The sequence below is a fragment of the Pristis pectinata genome, chromosome 11 (assembly GCF_009764475.1).
Source record: "Pristis pectinata isolate sPriPec2 chromosome 11, sPriPec2.1.pri, whole genome shotgun sequence".
In the NCBI taxonomy this organism is placed as follows: Eukaryota; Metazoa; Chordata; class Chondrichthyes; order Rhinopristiformes; family Pristidae; genus Pristis; species Pristis pectinata.
In genome coordinates, this window is record NC_067415.1 from 13,917,130 (window position 1) to 13,937,780 (window position 20,651).

General features: G+C 41.6%; 1 protein-coding gene across 1 annotated transcript in view; it reads left to right on the top strand.

The window, feature by feature from the left end:
• oca2 (oculocutaneous albinism II) overlaps positions 1 to 20,651 on the top strand; it is a 328,581-nt gene that overhangs the window by 59,809 nt on the left and 248,121 nt on the right. The window contains exons 4-6 of the mRNA XM_052026515.1: positions 4,047 to 4,238; positions 10,098 to 10,155; positions 13,165 to 13,237. Of these exons, the coding sequence (XP_051882475.1) occupies positions 4,047 to 4,238; positions 10,098 to 10,155; positions 13,165 to 13,237 (323 nt within the window). The remainder of the gene's footprint in view (positions 1 to 4,046; positions 4,239 to 10,097; positions 10,156 to 13,164; positions 13,238 to 20,651) is intronic.

Consider the following 20,651-nt stretch of genomic DNA (forward strand, 5'->3'; position numbering starts at 1 on the left):
TGCGCAGAGATATGACTTTTAGTGAACATGAGTACAATAATAGTTAGCACAAGATGATTAAAATTAAATAGCATTAACCTGATTTCATGTGAGTTTAGCAGTTAAATCCAGCCCGATTAAAGCCATGCCAACCCCTTAAAACAGAGCTGCTTTGTGACCAAGACCATTAGAAGTTATTCTTGAGGATTTTTGCTCGAATAGATGGCAAAACAAAGCTGAGGTCAAGCAGTTCAATTTTCTAAGGTGACGTGAAGGTCCCGAAGTGATGAAGGAGGGAAAAACAGAGGTCCATCGAAAATCTTGTGACCTAAAGAACAGTTGATGGGTGGAAATATGCAGGAGATCTAGCAACTCACTGATAATCAAGATACACATGGATTCTTCGGCTCTGCAGGACGATGTCTGGCCAAACATTCAAGGACTCGTCCTACTGAGAGCCAAGAACTGTAGAGTGCTCATCAAAGTCAGTGGAGCAGTCAGTGCCCAGATGCAAAATGCAACATCCATTCTTTTTAATATAGAACCGAAAATAGGACAGACTCAGCTTATTTTCACAACCATATTCCTGCCCTATACAAATAGCCTCATTTTCTGCTGCATAAATTACTTTGTTGCTCAAAAAGCATTGATTTGAATAGGTGTAATTTTAAGAGAATTATATGGAAGAATTAGAAAGTTTGGTTGCTGCCTGATGCAATCTTTGTGGCTGATATTGAAACTCTTAATTTCTCTGACATTGTAACATCCCAGAATATGCACCTTCTCTCAAAGAGCTATTTGCATCGTAGGAAAGTGCAAGATCAGCAAACTAAAAATGACTTCAATTGATTAAGGTGTCAAAACCAATTTTTTCTACACTGCTGCAATTTGTGGCTATACAATTTCACTTGTTTTAAATTTTTAGTTTTTTTTTGGCATTCTATGCCTTATGTGGTATGATGGTGCAGTGGTTATGCAACTGGACGTAGAGATCAATTCCACTTTGGCGGCTTAAGACTTAGTTTAAAAAATCCAGAAGGACAAAACCAGTATTAATAAAAGGAACATAATGGCAGTGGATTTTTGTAAAGACCCAATTAATGCCTTCATGAGGGGAAATAACCTTGCTGTTGTCTGTGACTTCATAATAGAGATGCCTAAAACTAGAGGACATAAGTTTAGGATAAGAGGTACGAAGCATAGAGGGGACCTGAGGAAGATATTTTCCCCCCAGAGAGTAGCTGAAATCTAGAACATACTACCTGAGGGGATGGTGAGGACAGGATCTCGTGACTCAGAAGCTTTGCGACAATCCATCAGTCCTGATTGTAGGGTTGTGACCCAAAAATGTCGACAATTCCTTTCCTCCACAGATACTACTCGACCTGCTGAGTTCCTCCAGCAGATTATTTGTTGCTTCAGATTCCAGCATCTGCAGTCTCCTGTGGGAGAACCTATGTGTTTGGAATATCAGTGGAAAATAAAGAAAACCTCATGTAACTGTTTACTCACACGACAGATACAGCTATTGAAATTTTGAATATTGAAAAGAGTGGGGATAAAAAAAAATCATCCTCTGCTAAATGGGAGTAGTCAAACTCAGTTTCCAAAATTTGGTTCCTGTCTGAATTTTAGAAGGGGCATTTAGATAAGATAAGATATCTTTATTGGTCACACGTACATCCAAACACACAGTGAAATGCATCTTTTGCATCGAGTGTTCTGGGGCAGCCCGCAAGTGTCGCCACGCTTCTGGCACCAATATAGCATGCCCACAGCTTCCTAACCCGTACGTCTTTGGAATGTGGGAGGAAACCGGAGCATCCGGAGGAAACCCACATAGACACGGGGAGAACATATAAAACTCCTTACAGACAGTGGCCGGAATTGAACCCATGTCGCTGGCACTGTAAAGCGTTACGCTAACCGCTACACTACTGTGCCTTTGCATTTGCTTTCATGCTGTGTCTTTCGTGCATATAAGGGACGACAAGTTTCTACCCATCAGTCCCCAGTGGCAAGGTCATAATATTTCTCAGGAAGAAGGAACTGAGTGACAGAAACCCCACAGATTCCTATTTGTACACGTTCCAGTTATTGAGTGGTTTGGATTAAAATGGAGCTTCTCCCAGTTGGTGTTGGAATAATCAAATATAAAGGAACATTTTCATAATAAGATGTGCTTTAATTTTGACATTGTGGTCTAATATTGACAAATATAAAAGTTTGACACATAAACTGTTTGAATGGTTTTCACTTAGCTCCGGAGCCTGAGGTTTCTCCAGATTTGGTACAATGAAGGAGTAAGATTAGAAACTCCACTCAAACATGATCACTGTGGAATTGGAAATGTGCTATTGGTCTGAAGGATACATTGAGCAGAAAAGGCACTTGTTTAACAGAATGTAGGAAGAATTCATCAGAAAGGACTCGACATTGATATGACTACTTGAATGTTAAATTATTTCATTCCACAAAAGAATATCCTTCCTTATGTTGAATGCAGAAGGGGACTAGTGGCAGAAAAAGAAAGGCAAACATCAGAATCAGGTTTATTATCACTGAGGTATGAAATGAAATTTGTTGTTTTGTGGAGGCAGTACAGTGTGAGACATAAAAATTGCTATAAGTTACAAAAATAAATAAATAGGGCAAAAGAGGAATAACGAAGTAGTGTTCATGGGTTCATGGACTGTTCAGAAATCTGATGGCAGAGGGGAAGAAGCTGTTCCTGAAACATTGAGTGTGGGTCTTCAGGCTCCTGTACCTCCGCCCTGATGGTAGTAATAAGAAGAGGGTACTGTATGTCCCGGATGGTGAGGATCCTTAATGATGGATGCTACCTTCTTGAGGCACCGCCTCTTGAAGGTGTCCTTGATGGTGGGGAGGGTTGTGCCCCTGATGGAGCTGGCTGAATCTACAACCTTTTGCTGCCTCTTTCGATCCTGTGCACTGGAGTCTCCATACTAGGCAGTGATGCAACCAGTCAGAATGCCCTCCACCATACATCTATAGAAATTTGCAAGAGTCTTTGGTGGCATAGCAAATCCCTCAAACTCCTAATGAAGTAAAGCATTGTGGTACATCTGCATGACATCAACCATCACCTCTTCCTCTGTATAACCTGATTTACTCTGATTTCACTGGAAAATTATTGAATCAAGTTAGTAAATTTGGTAAATTGGTTTATTATTGTCACATGTACCGAGGTATAGTGAAAAACTGTCTCACATGCAGATCAATTCATTACATAGAGCAATGAGGTAGTACAAGGTAAAACAATAACAGGATAGAACATAGAACAATACAGCATTGTATGGGCCCTTCGGCCCACAATGTTGTGCCAACCTATATAAACACCTACTCCTTGATCAATCTAACCCTTCCCTCCTACCAGCCCTTAAGCCTCCATTTTTCTTACGTCCATGTGCCAATCTAAGAATGCAAACAAGGTGTTACAGTTACAGAGAAAGTGCAGTGGTAGACAATAAGGTGCAGGGTCATAACGAGGTAGATTGTGAGGTCAAGTGTCCATCTTATCACAAGTTTCGTGAAGTTCAGGGGTGGCCTTACTAAAAATCTTGCATTGATTAAGGTTTTAATGAGAGCTGCTTTTTCTCTTTATAAAGAAAGCTTGGAATGAGCTGCCAGAGGAAGTGGTTGAGGCAGGTATAATAACAACTTTTAAAAGACAGTTGGACAGGTACATGGATTGAAATGGTTATGGGCCAAATGCTGGCAAATGGGACTAGCTTGGATGGGGCATCTTGGTGGGCATGGACCAGTTGGGCTGAAGGGCCTGTTTCTGTGCTGACTCTAAAGCTTGAATGAAATCCAACGTCAAAAGAGACAAATTGAATATTGTACATCTATTTCTTACCTCATGTAAGCAATCCCAACTTAATCAAAATGATGTTGTGTTGTTGTGTTCACTGTCAATTTTACGTCTGGGTGGCTGTTTGAACATCTGTCCCAGTATGTGCATTGTGTCCTGGGTATGCTTTTCAATATTTATCATCCTGTTGCATTTTGGGGAGAGGTGAATAAAAGGTGGTTCCTTTCTACAGGAGAAGCTACTTGACACTTCATGAAAGGGATTACTCAGCTCCGGATGAATCATGGGGATACAGCTCAAGTGAACTGGAACACAGGTGCCGACTAGGAAGTGAAGTTGGCTGGCTTTCTGCGTCTAACTCTACTGAGAAGTGTGACGTCCTGGATAGTCTTCATCTGAATTTCAAACTTCCCAACAAACTTAGGTAACCAACATCCTGTTGTTATATTGCCTTTAATGAATGGATTCCCACCAATAATACTAGGTGAGCGTTTCGCAGAACGCCTGCGCTCTGTCCGTAACCGCGATCTTCATCTCCCCGTTGCCAGTCACTTCAACTCCCCCTCCCACACTATCACTGATATGTCAGTCCTCAGCCTCCTCCACTGCCAGGAGAATTCCAAGCGCAAACTGGAGGAAGAGCACCTCATTTTCCATCTTGGAACCTTGCAGCCTAACGGCATGAACATTGAATTCTCCCACTTTAAGTAATCCCCACCACCTTTCCAGGTTGTGATGAAGGGTCTTGACCCGAAACATTGACTGTTTATTTCCCTCCATAGATGCTGCCTGACCTGCTGATTTCCTCCAGCATTTTGTGTGTGTTGCTCCAGATTCCAGCATCTGCAGAATCTCTTGTGTCCGTGTTTATGTTGTATGTTGGATGGTGACAAATTCTGTTCCTTCACACCAACTGCACCCCTCTACTTACCAAGGCGAAACCGGTCACTTGCAAGCTTGGTAGGCTATTAACCTTGAGCGCAGTTTCCAACCTCAACCTTTTCCACTGCCAAGTCTGCCAATTTTCTACCTCTGTTATTTCTGTTCATGCAGTTTAAAAAATCTTATTCAGGCCTTTTTATTTCAAGAGATGGCAATTCTAAGGCTATTCTGGCTGTTTCCTCAGTGTTAACTTGAATTTATCATATGTCCATTGACTTATTCTCACCAATATGCCCCCTGCCTCGTTTATCTACATTGACTCCAGCAACACCTCAATTTCAACATCTTCATATTTGTTATCAATCCTCTGTGGCCCAGCCTTTTTCTATCTACTAGTCTCCTCTGAATCTAAAAGCATCCTAAGTGTTGGCTGTCCTCCAATTCTGGGGATGTACGTTCTTCACTTTTGTCCCACCAATTCTGGCAGCTGTGCCTTCAGCAGCACACACAAAATGCTGAAGGAACTCATTTTGTGTGTGTTGCTCCAGATTCCAGCATCTGCAGAACCTCGTGTCTCAGCTGTACCTTCAGATTTCTTGGTCTTAAGCTCTAGAATTCCCTCATTAATTCTCTACAGCACTCTGCTGCTCCTCCTGTACGTCAATCCTTAAACTTATCTCATGGACCAGGTTTTGCTCAACTGTCCTGATACCTCTAAGTGGCTTTATGTCAAATTTTATATGATAATGTTCCTGTGAATGTATTACTACAGTGATGGTGCTACATATATGGAAACTATATAACTAACTGGGCAATTTGACTCACGAAAGTAATTCTGATCCTGCCTTATTGGTCATGATGCTTCCGTTAGTAGGAGAGTCTAGGATCCAAGAGCACAGCCACAGAATAAAAGGATGTCCCTTTAACACTGAGATGAGGAGGAATTTCTTCAGCTAGAGGTGGTGAATCTGTGGAATTCATTGCCACAGAGGGCTGTGAAGGCCAAGTCATTGGGTGTATTTAAGGCAGAGCTTGATAGGATCTTGATTGGTAAGGGTTATGGGGAGAAGGCAGTGGGGCATAGATAGGGTGAATGTGCACAGTCTTTTCCCAGGGTTGGGAAATCTAGAGCTAGGGGGCATACCTTTAAGGTGAGAGGGGAGAGATTTAATAGAAACCTGAGAGGCAACTTTTTCACCCAGAGGGTGGTCAGTACATGAAGTGAGCTGCCAGAGGAAGTGGTTGAGGCAGGTACATTAACAACATTAAAAAGCTACTTGGACAGGTACATGGATAGGAAAGGTTTAGAGGGATATGGGCCAAACATGAGCAAATGGGACTAGCTTAGATGGGAATCTTGGTTGGCATGGATCAGTTGGACTGAAGGGCCTGTTTCTGTGCTGTATGACTCTATAAGGCAGGAGAATGGGTTTGAGAAAAAAAACGTCAGCCATGATTGAATGGCGGAGCAGACTCAAGAGGCTGAATGGCCTAATTCTGCTCCTATATCTTATGATCTTATGATCACTGGCTGATTTGCTCTAGCAGGTCACTATGTGGTAATGAAGTGCTTGGTTGTTTCTTCTCCACGTTCAAAAGGGATACAAAGCCCGTTGTGGTGTTCCTGCCCTGTCTCAGATGAATTAGCTAACTTAGTATTGTCTGGAGAGTGAACACTTGGTTTCATGTCATGCACGTTGTGGCACTAGTGGGATATCTTCAGCCTTAATGAATTCTCCAGCCTTTTAAGCTGGTCCATAATATTGGACCATAAGACCATAAGATATAGGAGCAGAATTAGGCCATTCGGCCCATCAAGTCTGCTCCACCATTCAATCATGGTTGATTTTTTTTTCTCAACCCCATTCTCCCACCTTTTCACCGTAACCCTTAACCCCCTTACCAATCAAGAACCTATCAATTTCTGCCTTGAATACACCCAATGATTTAGCCTCCACAGTGCTCTGTGGCTACGAATTCCACAGGTTCACCACCCTTTGGCTGAAGAAATTCCTCCTCATCTAAGTTCTAAAGGGACGTCTCTTTATTCTGAGGTTGTGCTCTCAGATCCTACTAATGGAAACATCCTCTCCACATCCACTCTATCCAGACTGTGTGGTAGGTTTCAATGAGATCCCCCCTCATTCTCCTGAACTCCAAGTACAGGCCCAGAGTCAGTAAACACTCCTCATACGTTAAGCCTTTCATTCCCGGGATCATTCCTCTGAACCTCCTCTGACCCTCTCCAGGGCCAGCACACCTTTCCTTAGATACAGGACCCAAAATTGGTCACGATATTCCAAATCCGGTCTGACCAACACCTTATAAAGCCTCAGAACATCCTTGTATATTGGTAGCAAGCTGCCTTGAGCTTGCTTTGCACACGATAAAAAAAGACCTGAGATAATTCATTTTTAGTAGCTTAAAACTTTCTTTAAAGTGGCTGGCCTAGACTGTGAGGATATTGTCGCTTTTGGATTAATATTAAGCTGCATGATTTCCAGCTTTATGCCAATGGCAATTCCAGTAAGAATGGTTACGAAGGAATTTGTTTCCTCTTGGTGAAGCTGGCAGAAATGGATAATCGAGAGTGAGAATAGAATCAGAATGGAATGCAATGTCTGTGCAATGTACATAGCTCTTCCTTAATAAGTAATATATTAATCAATGATTTCACTGTACTAAATTACACATTTGCATTCATTCATGTGTAAATTCCTCTCTGAACGTTCTATTACTGTTGAATTATGTAGCTGCACAACTGTGAAAGTGTAGCTTTAATGAAAAGAACCCTGGATAGGGAAGGTAAGAAGTTGCTTATTACCTTGCCTGTCCTGCTGTGATCATTGAATTTCTCTCAGCACAGTGTTGCACCCCTCGGGGGCGAAGAATTTAACGCTCAGTGCCAGTGCCTCAGATAGGATGAGTAATATTCCTAGCTGACCTGTACCTATTGTCACCATTACCTATTCTCTTCCCAATTCATGCCCTGCTATGCTTCCTTGAATGTTACTTGAAGCTGATGATGCTGCTGCTCACATAACTCTCAAGGTATGTTTAAAAGACTGATAAACGATTCAGTGAAGCCATCTTAAAGTCACTTGAGTGAAACCAATCACTATATTCATCCTTACATTGAGTATCTGACGCTGGAATCTGAAGGCTGCATCATATTTGAAAAGGTTATTCTCCAATTTCTTTGCATTCTAGCTAATTACACTAACTTCACACACAGCCTGTGCTACTGGCTTCTCCAGTGTGTGTGTAAGTGAGATGACCCAGGAGGATTTTGCATCTTCTGCTTCTCTGAGCTACTGCTGGGCACAAATCATTGTCATAACATTGCCACAGGAAATTCCACCTTTAACTGCCAAAATCAAGTGCTAACGAGGAAGTGGTGCAATTGGGTAACAAAAACAGAAAATGCTGGAAAATGTCAGCAAGTCAGGGAGCATCTGTGGTCAGAGAAACAGTCAAGGTATTGTTTCTCTTTCCACAGATGCTGCCTAACCTGCTGAGTTTTTGCAGCATTTTCTGTTTTTGTTTCAGATTTCTGGCATCTACATCCTTTTTGGTCCTTTGGTACTCTCTATGCCTCTTATGAGAGGCATAGATAGACAGCCGGTATCTTTTTCCTAGGGTCGAGATGTCTTGTACTAGGGGGCATGCATTTGAGGAGGAGAAAGTTCAAATGAGATGTGTGAGGCAAGTTTTTTATGCAGAGAGTGGTGGGTGCCTGGAATGCGCTGCCAGGGGTGGTGGTGGAGGCAGACAAGATAGAGGAGTTTAAGAGGGCTCTTAAATAGGCACGTAAATATGCAGAGAATGGAGGGATATGGGCAATGTGCAGGCAGAAGGGATTAGTTTAACAGGTTAGTAAGGGCCTATTCCTGTGCCGTACTGTTCTATGTTCTATCCTCTATCTTCTATATTCTGTGTACTGCTGTGTTGTTCCTGATCAGAGCTCCTTCAGAATGGGATAAAAATTATATAGATTAGCTTCTCAATCAACCGCCTTCTATGAGCAGAGAGAATTTCCCTGTGTCTTCCAAGCTTCATTGGTGAATGTTAGAATTCAGCAACATTTACTTCCCTGAGGAAGGTATCAGTAAGGAGGTGTCAACATTTAGTTTTTATTTGCTGTTTGCTGTGACAAAAAAGCTATGTCAGTAATGCGTAATGTACGAGGTGGTGGTAAAATGCTGATTGAGTTCAAAAGAGAATGAACCATTGTAGTGCAGATACTAGTTATGGAAGAACATATTACCTTGGGGAGACAGCTGGGAATAGAGAACTCTCGCAGGATAAAGTTGGTTGAAATAAGCTGCTGTCTTCATCCGTCTTAATGCAACTTCCTTGCCTGACATGGGGGTGAAAAGGATGTGAAAGACAATGCAGACTTGCCTCTGCCACCTCAGATATAATAGATCCACACTTAGTTCTATTACAGTCATTTCCTCTTCACTGTAGCCTATTGGTCATATTGTCAGTAAGCAACTGAGAGTTTCTGCAAGCAGCCTTTAATTTATTTCAGACTGAAGTAATCAGGAGTTTGAAAAATATAAGAAAAGTCCACAATTGCTTGTGAAGCTCTTTTCCAGTGGCCCAGGAAACATTTATTTGCAGGTATCATTTGCAAGCTTCAATTGACTCTGCTTCTGCCACTCCTTCTTGGTTCCACCAGCTAGTACATAAAAAAATATATGTTCGAGTCCTGGTGTCTGTAATATTTAAATTGAATTGATCTTTTTAGATTATTACACGGGTGCTTATTTTCTGCTTGATTTTGTACATCATGTTAATGGATTTTATTAAGTGGATGCATGCAGAGGAAGTTTGTGGGGTACATTTAATGTCTTGCTCATCATGTGCAAGATTTGGAATACTGGAGTTGGTGGATTATTCTTATTTGGTAAGTATAAACATCTATAAAGGAGAAATGGTGTAAAATGCATTGCATAGAAATTCTCTCCCACCTAGAAGCACAAATACAATGTACTCTGCCTTCAAAATTCATTCCATTTTGCTGACTCTGCTCAATAGTGCTTGTAATGCTCCTGACTGAGGATTTAAACATGTATAAATAGAATTGGAGGAGGCCATTCAGCCCATTGCGTTTGTGGTGTTCTTTCCCCGCAGTTCAGAAAATATTTCTGTTCAGATATTATTTGTAAGCTCTTGAACCTGCTTCCATCACTCTTTCAGATAGAGCATTCTAAAATATTATAATCTGTGTTCATCTGTACAATCAGTCAGGCATTTCAGAGTATGCGCATGCTTTTAAAATCAGGTTCAAACCATGTTAAATTAAATCAGAGTCAATTAGGCAGACTAATAGACTCCGCTTAAAGTGATTGAGCCTGTCTGTACTTACATCTCTTTTATTTGTTTGTTTTTTCAGATACATGTTAAGAGTCCTGAAGATTTCCAGCCTGTTTATCTTCGTAGTCATTTGCTCAGTAGGTGCTCTGCTTTCTATTACTTCACATGGAGCTAGCTTCACTTAGCTTTCATTCTTTGTGATTGTCACGAATACAAAAAGTTACAATGCACAAACACAAATTAATTAAGGCTACTGCTACTAGTCTCTGACAAACATTATAGTTGGGAATGGTGGATGTTCACTGTTTCACTGCAATTTTCAATGACACTTCTATGAAATGCCGGGCTTTTAGTACATCACAGGCACAACAAGAATGTATGTTGTTGCATATTATATAGTTCAACAAACAACCAACTGATTGGAGCTCCACATATGTATCGATGAAGGCACAAAGCTCCATCTCTGGATAATTGCTAAACTATATATTGAGGTGTTCCTTTTCTCACTAAGTTATAAAGTGCCAATAGTAAGCTTCGTAAATTTCCACCTCAAAAGATTTCCTTAACCATTTTTAAATTAAATGGCTCAATGCCTAATTGGTGTGAGGATACTTTGCTTTAGGGCACTTGAGGAATCGGAGCAAGTGACATTGCAGTTCCTTACTGGAGTATCTATTAAACTTTGTTACATCAATGTAACAGTAGGAATAAAGAGTCAGGCTAAAACTCTGGCAAAAATACAAAACCTTTTTGTTACAAGTACATATTTCTTCAGCTGTGGTTTGGAAAGCAGGAGAAGTTACTCATGAATGACTTTTAAAAACTTGTACCTTTCTGTCCACCAAGAAACCACACTGATGGTGTCTCTGGAAGTCAAATGGGTATAGATGACCATTTGATCTCTCACCTCCTGCCAGCCAGCTAGCATACACTCACTGTTGATCTTTCAGATTCAATGTCTATTACGGCCAGTTGGAACGGGAACAGCCACTTTGATACCCAATTGGATTAATCTTGACAATCAATGAAGTAGATTCCCCAATACTAATGTTTCTGAATGATAAATGAAAAGGTTAAAAGAAAAGTAAACATGCACTAGTTTGCTTAATGGTCCAGTGTATTTCCCCTTGGTTACTTGCACCAGTGTTTTTGTGATTGGTTTTCAATCCTTGGAGAATCCAGAATAGTCTTGGAATCCTAGTGACCTTCTGGAGGTCCATTTGCCAAAATCTCAGTGATTAAATAGATTGGGTCTATACTCCTGGAGTTTAGAAGGACAAAAGGCGATCTTATCATAACACCTGCAATTCTGTGGGTTTTTCACCAAGTTTTAAGTATATTTCCCTTCGTAGAGGAATCCAAAACAAGGGGCTAATCTCAAGAAGAAAGAGTACCCTTATAAGATTCAGCAGAGAACAAATTTGTTCTCTGAGGGTTGTAAATCTTCAGAATTTTCCAATTTAGAGAGCTTTGGAATTTGTATATTGTAGTATAAGTATCTTGTAGGATGACGTAGATAGCTTTTTGGACTATAAGTCCAAATGAGTCAGGAAAATTGAGTTGGACCAATGATCAGATCATTCCTGTTCTTTTGAAATGCAAGGGGGGTTGTATGACCTACTCCTGCTCCTATCTTCTTTGTGCTGGTGTGGCTTGACCCAATTTTCCAGTAGGCCACTTACGCTTTAGCATTGAAATTTGTGAAGTTGGGAAGAGTATTCAGAATACTTCGTTCTTCAGCACTAGATTGATCTATGTTAGGCCAAGACGTCTGATTCAATTTTCCCCCATAAGATTAGTCTGTCTATTAGAATAAATATGAATCACCCAATTTCAACAATGTCCAGACCTCAAACATAACTAGAAATGGAAGAAATATGAAGAATGAGGCATCTGTTGAAATTACTGCTCATGGTACTAGTGCTTGCTTAATGTATTCAAACACATTTATTTCTTGTCATTTTAGTGGCAACTTGACAAATGAATTGATCTGCATAAAAATAACAGAGAAGAGAGAATTATTGGGAGTTTCAGCATTGTTTAATATGCACATTATATTGCTTCCTCCAGTATTTTAATGCAATTGAATAAAGCAAACAAAAGCACACGCATCACAAATGCAAAATATTGCAGTTGCTGAAAAATCTAATGTAAAAAGTGCTGAAAACAATTGGCAGACAAATTGGAGGAAGAAGCAGCATTTAAGCATTTGATTCTAATCACCCCTAGCTCAATGATGCTTGCTTGCAAGGTCTTGATGTAATTCTTGACAGGAGTCAATTCTGTTCTATGTAAATGAGATCTGTGAGTTGGAATTGATTGGGCCTCCTGCTTCAGAAAGTCAGTTGACCCAGTTCCTCATTGATGTTCTCCTTGACTCAAAATTTGATCCTGTTCCACTTGTCCACTAATATCACCAACAGTAACTTCTCAACTCCATAAGAGTTCCAACTGAGTGGATGAGAAATTCAAAGCCTTGGTGCTTATGATAACTGGCCATTTTATACTGGCCTTGTATAGTCTATCAGCCTCGCGATGTTCTGTACCTACTGCTCAGAAAGTCCAATGTGGAATCAGAGGTTGTCAGTTATTGCATCCCTTTTAATAAAACAATTCTATGCATGTCTCATACTACTTTCAAATTTATTAATAAAGCTAATAAGCTGACCATTATATTCAGAGGAGTAGAATACAAAGGGTTCGAGGTACCATTTCTTATTAAGAATATATTGATCTTGGTGCAGGTAAAACATTGATTTATCAGAATTGTATCTGGACTTCAAGAGTTTAACTATGAGGAGAAACTAGCACAGGGAGGCATAATCTAAAAATCAGACCATGCTGGAAAATTTATGCTTGATGTTGAGAGATGCTTCTCCAAAGAGTGATAGAAATTTAAAACACTCTTCTGCAAACAGCAGCTGATGCTTGTTTAGTTGTAAGTGTTATATCTGGATTGATGGATTTCAGTTCAGTGAATGTAATAAGGGATATGAAGCAAGGATGCAGGGAGGTCACAGAGGAGTCTTGATCTTATTGCATTGCAGAACAGGGCTGCGGAGCGAAATAGCCTACTCCCTTACCTATGTTACTCAATTTATAAGCTATAATGGTTTGCAAACAACATCATTTACTTCTTATTCCAGGTTTTATTTAGCGCTCATCCAGATCATGAGATCCCCCGACAAATGGTAGCTGTATCACCATTTGAAAGCACTTGTATCCTTTTCCAGCGCAATTATTTGGTTACTTCTGTGCTATGTGTAGCTATCTTTTGTGTTAAGAAACCTGTTTGGAAGAACTTGGGTAAAACATTACTCACCGACTGATTTGTCTTAGTGGTTTGGGCAATGAGGCAAAACTTCTTGATTTATTTTTAGTGAAACGTATTTTAAACTGGGAAGGTTTACAAGTGTTTAGTAACTCCAGCTGCCTAAAGTTGGGTAGGGGGGAGGTAGTGGGGGACCTGCCCTGTGTTGATGCAGCATGTAACTGATGAGGAAATCCATGCCCTTTAACACTCACAAAGCTGAAGCCAGCAGGTTGTGCCCAGCTGTGGGATCTTCACAAGAGGCTTAATTCTTTGACTTCCCAGACAGCCCACAGAGCAAGCAATGTCTGCGCATGGAGGTCCGTGGATGACAACCCTTTGAGTGTTCCTATTGATTTACGATCAGTGATGCTGAATGTCTGCACATCTTGTTTCACTCAGTCAGCTACCCACGGTTTTCCACCTGTTTTCTGTCCAGAATGGCCCTCTTGAGCTTCTGATGGCACGTCATTGTAACTTCCCTTCCCATACCCACAGCGACCTGTCAGCCTTTGGCTTTCTCTTCTGCCACGGTGAGGTCAGACACAAACTAGAAGCACAGCACCTCATATTCCACTCGGGGAGCCTGCACCACAGTGGCATGACCCTTGAAATTTCCAGCTTCAGGTAACTCACTCCCCCCGTGTTCCCTTCCCCACCCTCACCATTCCATCCAGTCACCCCCTCTCCCTTTGTTCATCTTTTCCATCCCTCCCCCTTCACTCCCTAGACTCGTCACCCCTCTCTCGCCTGGTTCCATCTGCTCATCACCTACATACCTATCTACCTGGGTTTCTACTCCTTCTGTTCACCTTTTGTATCCCCTCCCGCACCTGATTCCATCTGCCTATATCCCTCCCTTATCCTGGCTCCACCTACTACTTCCTCCAGCATTTGTGTGTGTTCCACCGACCATCTACCAGCCTCGATCACTACTCTTCTCCATCCCCTTTCCCACCCAGTTCTATCCGCCCAGTTTTTTGTTAATAGATTTCCACCTATCACCTACCAGCCTCTTGTCTCAGCATTCCGCCCTCCCCCTTCCCAACCTGGCTCCATCTTCCCACTGTCATGGAAACTCTTATTAATCTACAATAAGAGACGATAACTCCGAGTTTGGTTCCAAGGCTTTATTTATACATGGTACCATGGAGAGTGGGCAGCGATCACCACCGTCACCCAGACTCTAACATACAGAAGGTTGCAAGCTTAATTTATATGTTAAAACAACAGCTATATCACGTGACTAGCTCAGTTACGGTTGTTACATACTTAAAGAATTTAATCAATGTGTCAAATAGATCGAAGTAAGAAAAAACACCATCAACCAGTTCCTCTTATCAGGTGCTCGAGGCTGAACTCGCATCCTGTTTTATATCAACCTCTGGTTTCAGCAGTCTTCTGCAGACCTGCTGGCTCCAAGCCCAGATTTACTGTTGACTGCAAACATAGTTCTCTTATACAATGTCAAAAGACACCATTTTATGCTTCTACACCCACCATCCCCCTTTCATTTGGTTCCACCTATCACCCACCCGCCTCTGTGTCACCCCTCCTTCTCAATTCTGTCTCCCTTGACACTCTTAGTCCTGATGTTGGGTCTCGACCCGAAATGTTGACCATCCCTTAGCCTCCACAGATGCTGCTTAACCTGCTGAGTTCTTTCAGCATTTTATTTTATGCCACAGTTTTCCACCACTTTGGACATAGCCTGCTCTCTGTCTGTACCTCAACACAAGAGCTCTGCGTGGAGAGGAACATACAGATGATCTGTTTGCACCTAATATGGATATTAAGCTGTTTGCATTTTAAAAATACATTTAAATTTCTAAAGCCATTCAATGCATGTAGGTGGAGTTAAGTTTACTTAGGATGTAAGAGTATTAATAAGGATAAGCTATCAGTTATAGAAACAGCTATTAGCTGTTTGAGGAAAATTGGTTGTTTTCATAACTTGCATTGGATCCTCATCCACAATTCTGTGCATGAGCAATAGGTTTTAGACTCCATGGTGTATATGAAAGGAGATTCTGTTTTGTTTCATGATTTTATAACTGATTTGAAACAGTCACAAACTAATGACATTCAAGGACACTTATGTTTATACTGCTTTTCATGGTATTCAAAAGTGTTTAACAGCCTTTAAAAAATACTTCTGAAATTCAGCTATGGCTATAAGTGGCAGTCGTGATGTACACAGTACTATCCCATCAGCAACATGATTAATACCAGGTTATTCAGGGCAGGCACGGTAGTGTAGCGGTTAGCATAACGCTTTACGGCGCCAGCGACCTGGGTTCAATTCCGGCCGCTGTCTGTAAGGAGTTGTATGTTCTCCCTGTGACTGCATGGGTTTCCACTGGGTGCTCCGATTCCTCCCACATTCTGATGGCCCTTCATCAGAACTCAGAAAAGCTCAGGAAGGGGTAGAGACCAAGAGAGACTGGGTGACACAGATGATGGTGAAGAAACAATGGACTGCAGATGCTGGAATCTAGATGAAAAACACTATGATGCTGGAGGAACTCAGCAGGCCAGGCAGCGTCTGTGGAGAAAAGCAGGCGGTCAACGTTTCAGGTCAGGACCCTTCTTCAGGACTGAAGATAGGAAAAGGGGAAGCTCAATATATAGGAGGGAAAAGCAGAGCAGTGATAGATGGACAAAAGAGGGGAGGCAGGGTGGGCACAGGGAGGTGATAGGTAGATGCAAGTAAGAGATAATGATAGGTAGGTACGGGGAGGAGGGGAGAGCAGATCCACAGGGGGATGGGTCAAAGGTAAAGAGAGAAAGGAAAAAAAAGGTAGAAAAAAAGAGGCTAGGAAAGGGAAGAAGAGAAAGAAGCATGGTGGGGGGGGGGGGTTGTGGTGGTGGGGGGTGGGGATTACTTAAAGTGGGAGAATTCAATGTTCATTTCCGTTAGGCTGCAAGGTTCCAAGAGGGAAAATCAGGTGTTGTTCCTCCAGTTTGCACTTGGAATTCTCCTGGCAGTGGAGGAGGCCAAGAACTATCATATCAATGATAGTGTGGGAGGGGGAGTTGAAGTGACTGGCAACGGGGAGATGCAGATCGTGGTTACGGACGGAGCGCAGGTGTTCTGTGAAACGGTCACCTAGTCTGCGTTTGGTCTCACCAATGTAGAGGAGGCCACACTTGGAGCACCGAATGCAGTAGATGATATTAGGGAGGTGCAGGTGAATCTCTGTCTCACCTGAAAGGACTGTTTTGAATCAGATGGTGGTGGTGCTGGCTGAAGAAAAGTAGTGAAGGCTTGTTAATCACAGCTGATGTCTGGTGGTGATGTAAGTAGATGATGAATGAGAAAAGAGGAAAATCAATGATGGGACTTCTGATGAACTTTCATCAGAACTGGCCAGTTCTGTTACAACTGTAAAGGCTGATTATCTGAAATGGTTGAAAATTCCAGCAGGTGTAAAGCACTGAGTCAGAAGATGAGGTGCTATTCCTTAAGCTTACGTTAGGCTTCGTTGGAACAGTGCAAGAAACCAGAGGTAGAGAGGCCAGGTGAAAGTGGAATGGAAAATTAAATTAATTTGAAGTGAATCAAACTGCAGGGAATTGAAAAATTGAAATCCCCCATGAAAAGGGTAGAAGTGGAATTGTGAATTAAACTAATTTGAAGTCAATCAAACTACAGGGAACTAAAGAATTAAAATCCCCCATGAAAAGGGTTGAAGAGACTTACTAGAATGACTTCCAAGTACACGTCTTGGTTACAAAGAAACGCTGAAAATTTGGAGCTTTTTCACTGCAACCTAAAGGGATGATTTATAGTCATAGAGTTTTAGAACAGTGCAGCACAGAACAGGCCCTTCAGCCCACAATGTTGTGCCGACATAGCTATTCCCTCCTACCTACAGAATGGCCATATCCTCTATTTTCTTCTCATTTCATGTGCCCATCCAAGCCCCTCTTAAATGCCCCAATGAACTTGCCTCCACCACCCTATCAGACAACGCATTCCAGGCATCCACCACTCTCTCAGTAAAAAACATATCCCTCATGTCTGTTCTCAACCTACCCCCTCTCACCTTAAATGCATGCCCTCTGGTATTGGATCGCTCAATAATGGGAAAAATATATTGCTTGTCCACCCTATCTATGCCCCTCATAATTTTATACACTTCCAACAGATCACCCCTCAGCCTCCGCTGCTCCAGAGAAAAGAGCCCAAGTTTGTCCAGCCTCTCCTGATAGCACATGCCCTCTAATCCAGGCAGCATCCTAGTAAACCTCCTCTGCACCCTCTCTAAAGCCTCGACATCCTTCCTATAGTCAGGAGACCAGAACTGCACGCAATACTCTAAATGCGGCCTAACCAGAGTTCTATAGAGATGCATCATAACTTCTTGACTCCTATACTCAATACCTCGATTAATAAATGCAAGCATTCTATAAGCCTTCTTAACCACCCTGTCTATCTGTGTAGCCGCTTTCAATGAGTCCTTCCAAGGTCTCTCTGCTCTTCAACACTGTTAAGGGTCTTACCTTAAGAGTATACTGCCTCTTGACATCCTACCAAGGTGCAGCACCTCACATTTATCCGGGTTAAACTCCATCTGTCATTTCTCTGCCCATATTTTAACTGATCTACATCATGCTACATCTGTCGCCAGTCTTCTACACAATTCACAACTCCATCAATCTTGGTAACGTCTGCAAACTTACTAACCCATCCATCAACATACTATGATGTACATCACAAACAACAGATGGTCCCAGTACAGATCCACTGCAGAACACTACTACTCGCAGGCCTCCTACCTAAATAAATCCCTTCAACCACCACCCTCTATCTTCTACTGGCAAGCCAGTTCTGGATCCACACAACAATTCTCCATTGACCCATGCATCGAACTTTCTCGATAACCGATTATGTGGGACGTTGTCAAATGCCTTACAGAAGTTCATATAGATGACATCCATGGCTCTACCTTCAACAATCTCTCTTGTCATCCTGTCAAAAAGCTCAACCAGGTTAGTAAGTCACGACTTGCCTCGCCCAAAGCCATGCTGGCTTTCCCTAATCCAGCCATTGGATTCCAGATGCTCGTATCTCCTATCTCTAAGAATTTTCTCTAGCAATTTCCCTACAACTGACATGAGACTCGCCAGTTTAAAGTTCCCCGGATTTTCCCTTGTTCCTTTCTTAAATAGAGGAACAACATTCAGCCACTCACCAGTCCTCCAGGACCTCACCCATGGTCAAAGAGGACACAAAGATACTGGTCATGGCCCCAGCAATTTTCTCTCTTGCCTCCCTCAGTAACCTGGGGTATATCTCATTGGGCCCTGGGGACATCCACCTTAATACTGTTTAGGAGACCTAACACTACCTCCTCCTTGACCTCTAATGCCATAACATGTTTCCGCCCCTCAGTTCCAATTTCTGCGTCCTTTCCTTGGTAAATACTGAAGAGAAAAGCTCATTCAGAACCTCACCCACATCCTCTGATCCAAATATAGATTCCTTCTTTATCCTTAAGTGGTCCTTTAATTGAAGATTTTAAAATAATGAAAGTGCTTACTTTGTTAAATAGTTAATGAATTGGTACCAATGGAAGACAAAGACACAAAAGCAAGGAAGCAAAAACCCAGGGTTTATATCTGGAACAAAAAGTTGGGCAGTTATGAGAGGTGTTTCTGTGCAACTTTTTGTGATAAGCCAAGCCTGCAAGATGTATCTTAAGTGTTAGGTCCTGGTAGCTTTATTGTTAGGTAAGTGATATTTCATTGCATTTCATTTGCTGGATCCAGTAAAGAGATAACTAAAACAATAACATCACTTAAGGGAGAACTGATTTAGAATTTGAACAGCACGATAGAAACAGAATAGACTAATAAATCCAATGGCATTCCAGAACATCAACACCATCGAGCGAAAAGTAGCCTTCTTGATTGCCACATCCTGAAAATTTACTGTCTCTACCCAAGTGCACTGTGGCTGCCTTCGGTACCATTACAAGGTACACTGTACATATTTATCGTCTTCTTTGATAGCTCCTCTCAAACTCAAAATTTCAACCAACCCAAATGACCCGAAGGCAGCAGGCACATGAGAATGCTGCAATTTGAAAGCTCCCCTCTAATTCACACAATATCCCTGGTTGGAAATGTACTGCTGTTCCATCATTGCCATTGAGTCTAAATCCTGGAAAACTCTGCCTAACAACACCATGGAAATATCTTAAACATGTGCTAGAGACAGCATCTCATCAGCACTTCTCAAGGGTAATTAGGGACAGGCAATAATTACTGGCCTTGCCAATGAAGCCCACATCCCACGGGAGAATGAAGGAAGTTGAAGAGGAAAGCATTGTTAGTGGTGAATGATATTGTTCTATTTCTGCAATTGCTGTAATCTTAGGCTTGGAAGTTTACTGTATAAAGAAGTATCTTAGAGTTAGTCCTACAGAACTTACTAACTCTTCAGTCTATGAATTCCAGAGTTGATTGGTATTGGTTTATTATTGTCACTTGTACTGAGGTACAGTGACAAACTTGTCTTGCATACCGATCGTACAGGTCAATTCATTACACAGTGCAGTTACATTGAGTTAGTACAGAGTGCATTGAGGTAGTACAGGTAAAAACAATAATGGTACAGAGTAAAGTCGTCACAGCTACAGAGAAAGTGCAGTGCATTGTTAGCTTCAGCAGACCAATGGGAATGTTCTCATTTATGCCTTGTCTTCACAGGTAGACTTATTGTTGTGTCGTGAGGCACTGTCTCACTATCTGTGTATTCCATCATGACAATATAGTCATGTGTTCGCTGTAATGAATATATTTCTATTGTTTCTATTGTTTCAACTCCAAGTTACAAAGCTTTTAAAGTTTTTTTTTCAATCCTGTCTTTGGAAAAGCAAAATGGTCTCAGCTGTGTTATGAAGTGATTGAAAGACTGCAAGGGAGAACTATTTAAAAGTGTTCACATGGCAAAAAAAGTGCATCCAGGAACAGTTTGTCAAAGCTGTAGTTTGTTGTTTGAAACTTATTTTTTGGGACTTAGGTGCAATTCTAATCTCCCAGTCGCTCTACTTTCAAGCAGTTATATTTGGGATGCCTAAATTAATTGCACAAGGTGACTGTTTCAAAATCTATACTTGGTTGCAATGACCTTTACAGAATGATTGGGAAACCAATCCAAAAATAGGATGTTAGTTTTCTCTCTGGGGACATTATTGAGATCTTCAGTGCCCTTAGCTCCGATGCCTGGGGAGCATTGAGTGTGTTAATTAAGTACCTGGCAATATTGATGGCCTGTGAGGCAGATACAGAATCTGGAATTGGATAATTTCTGTT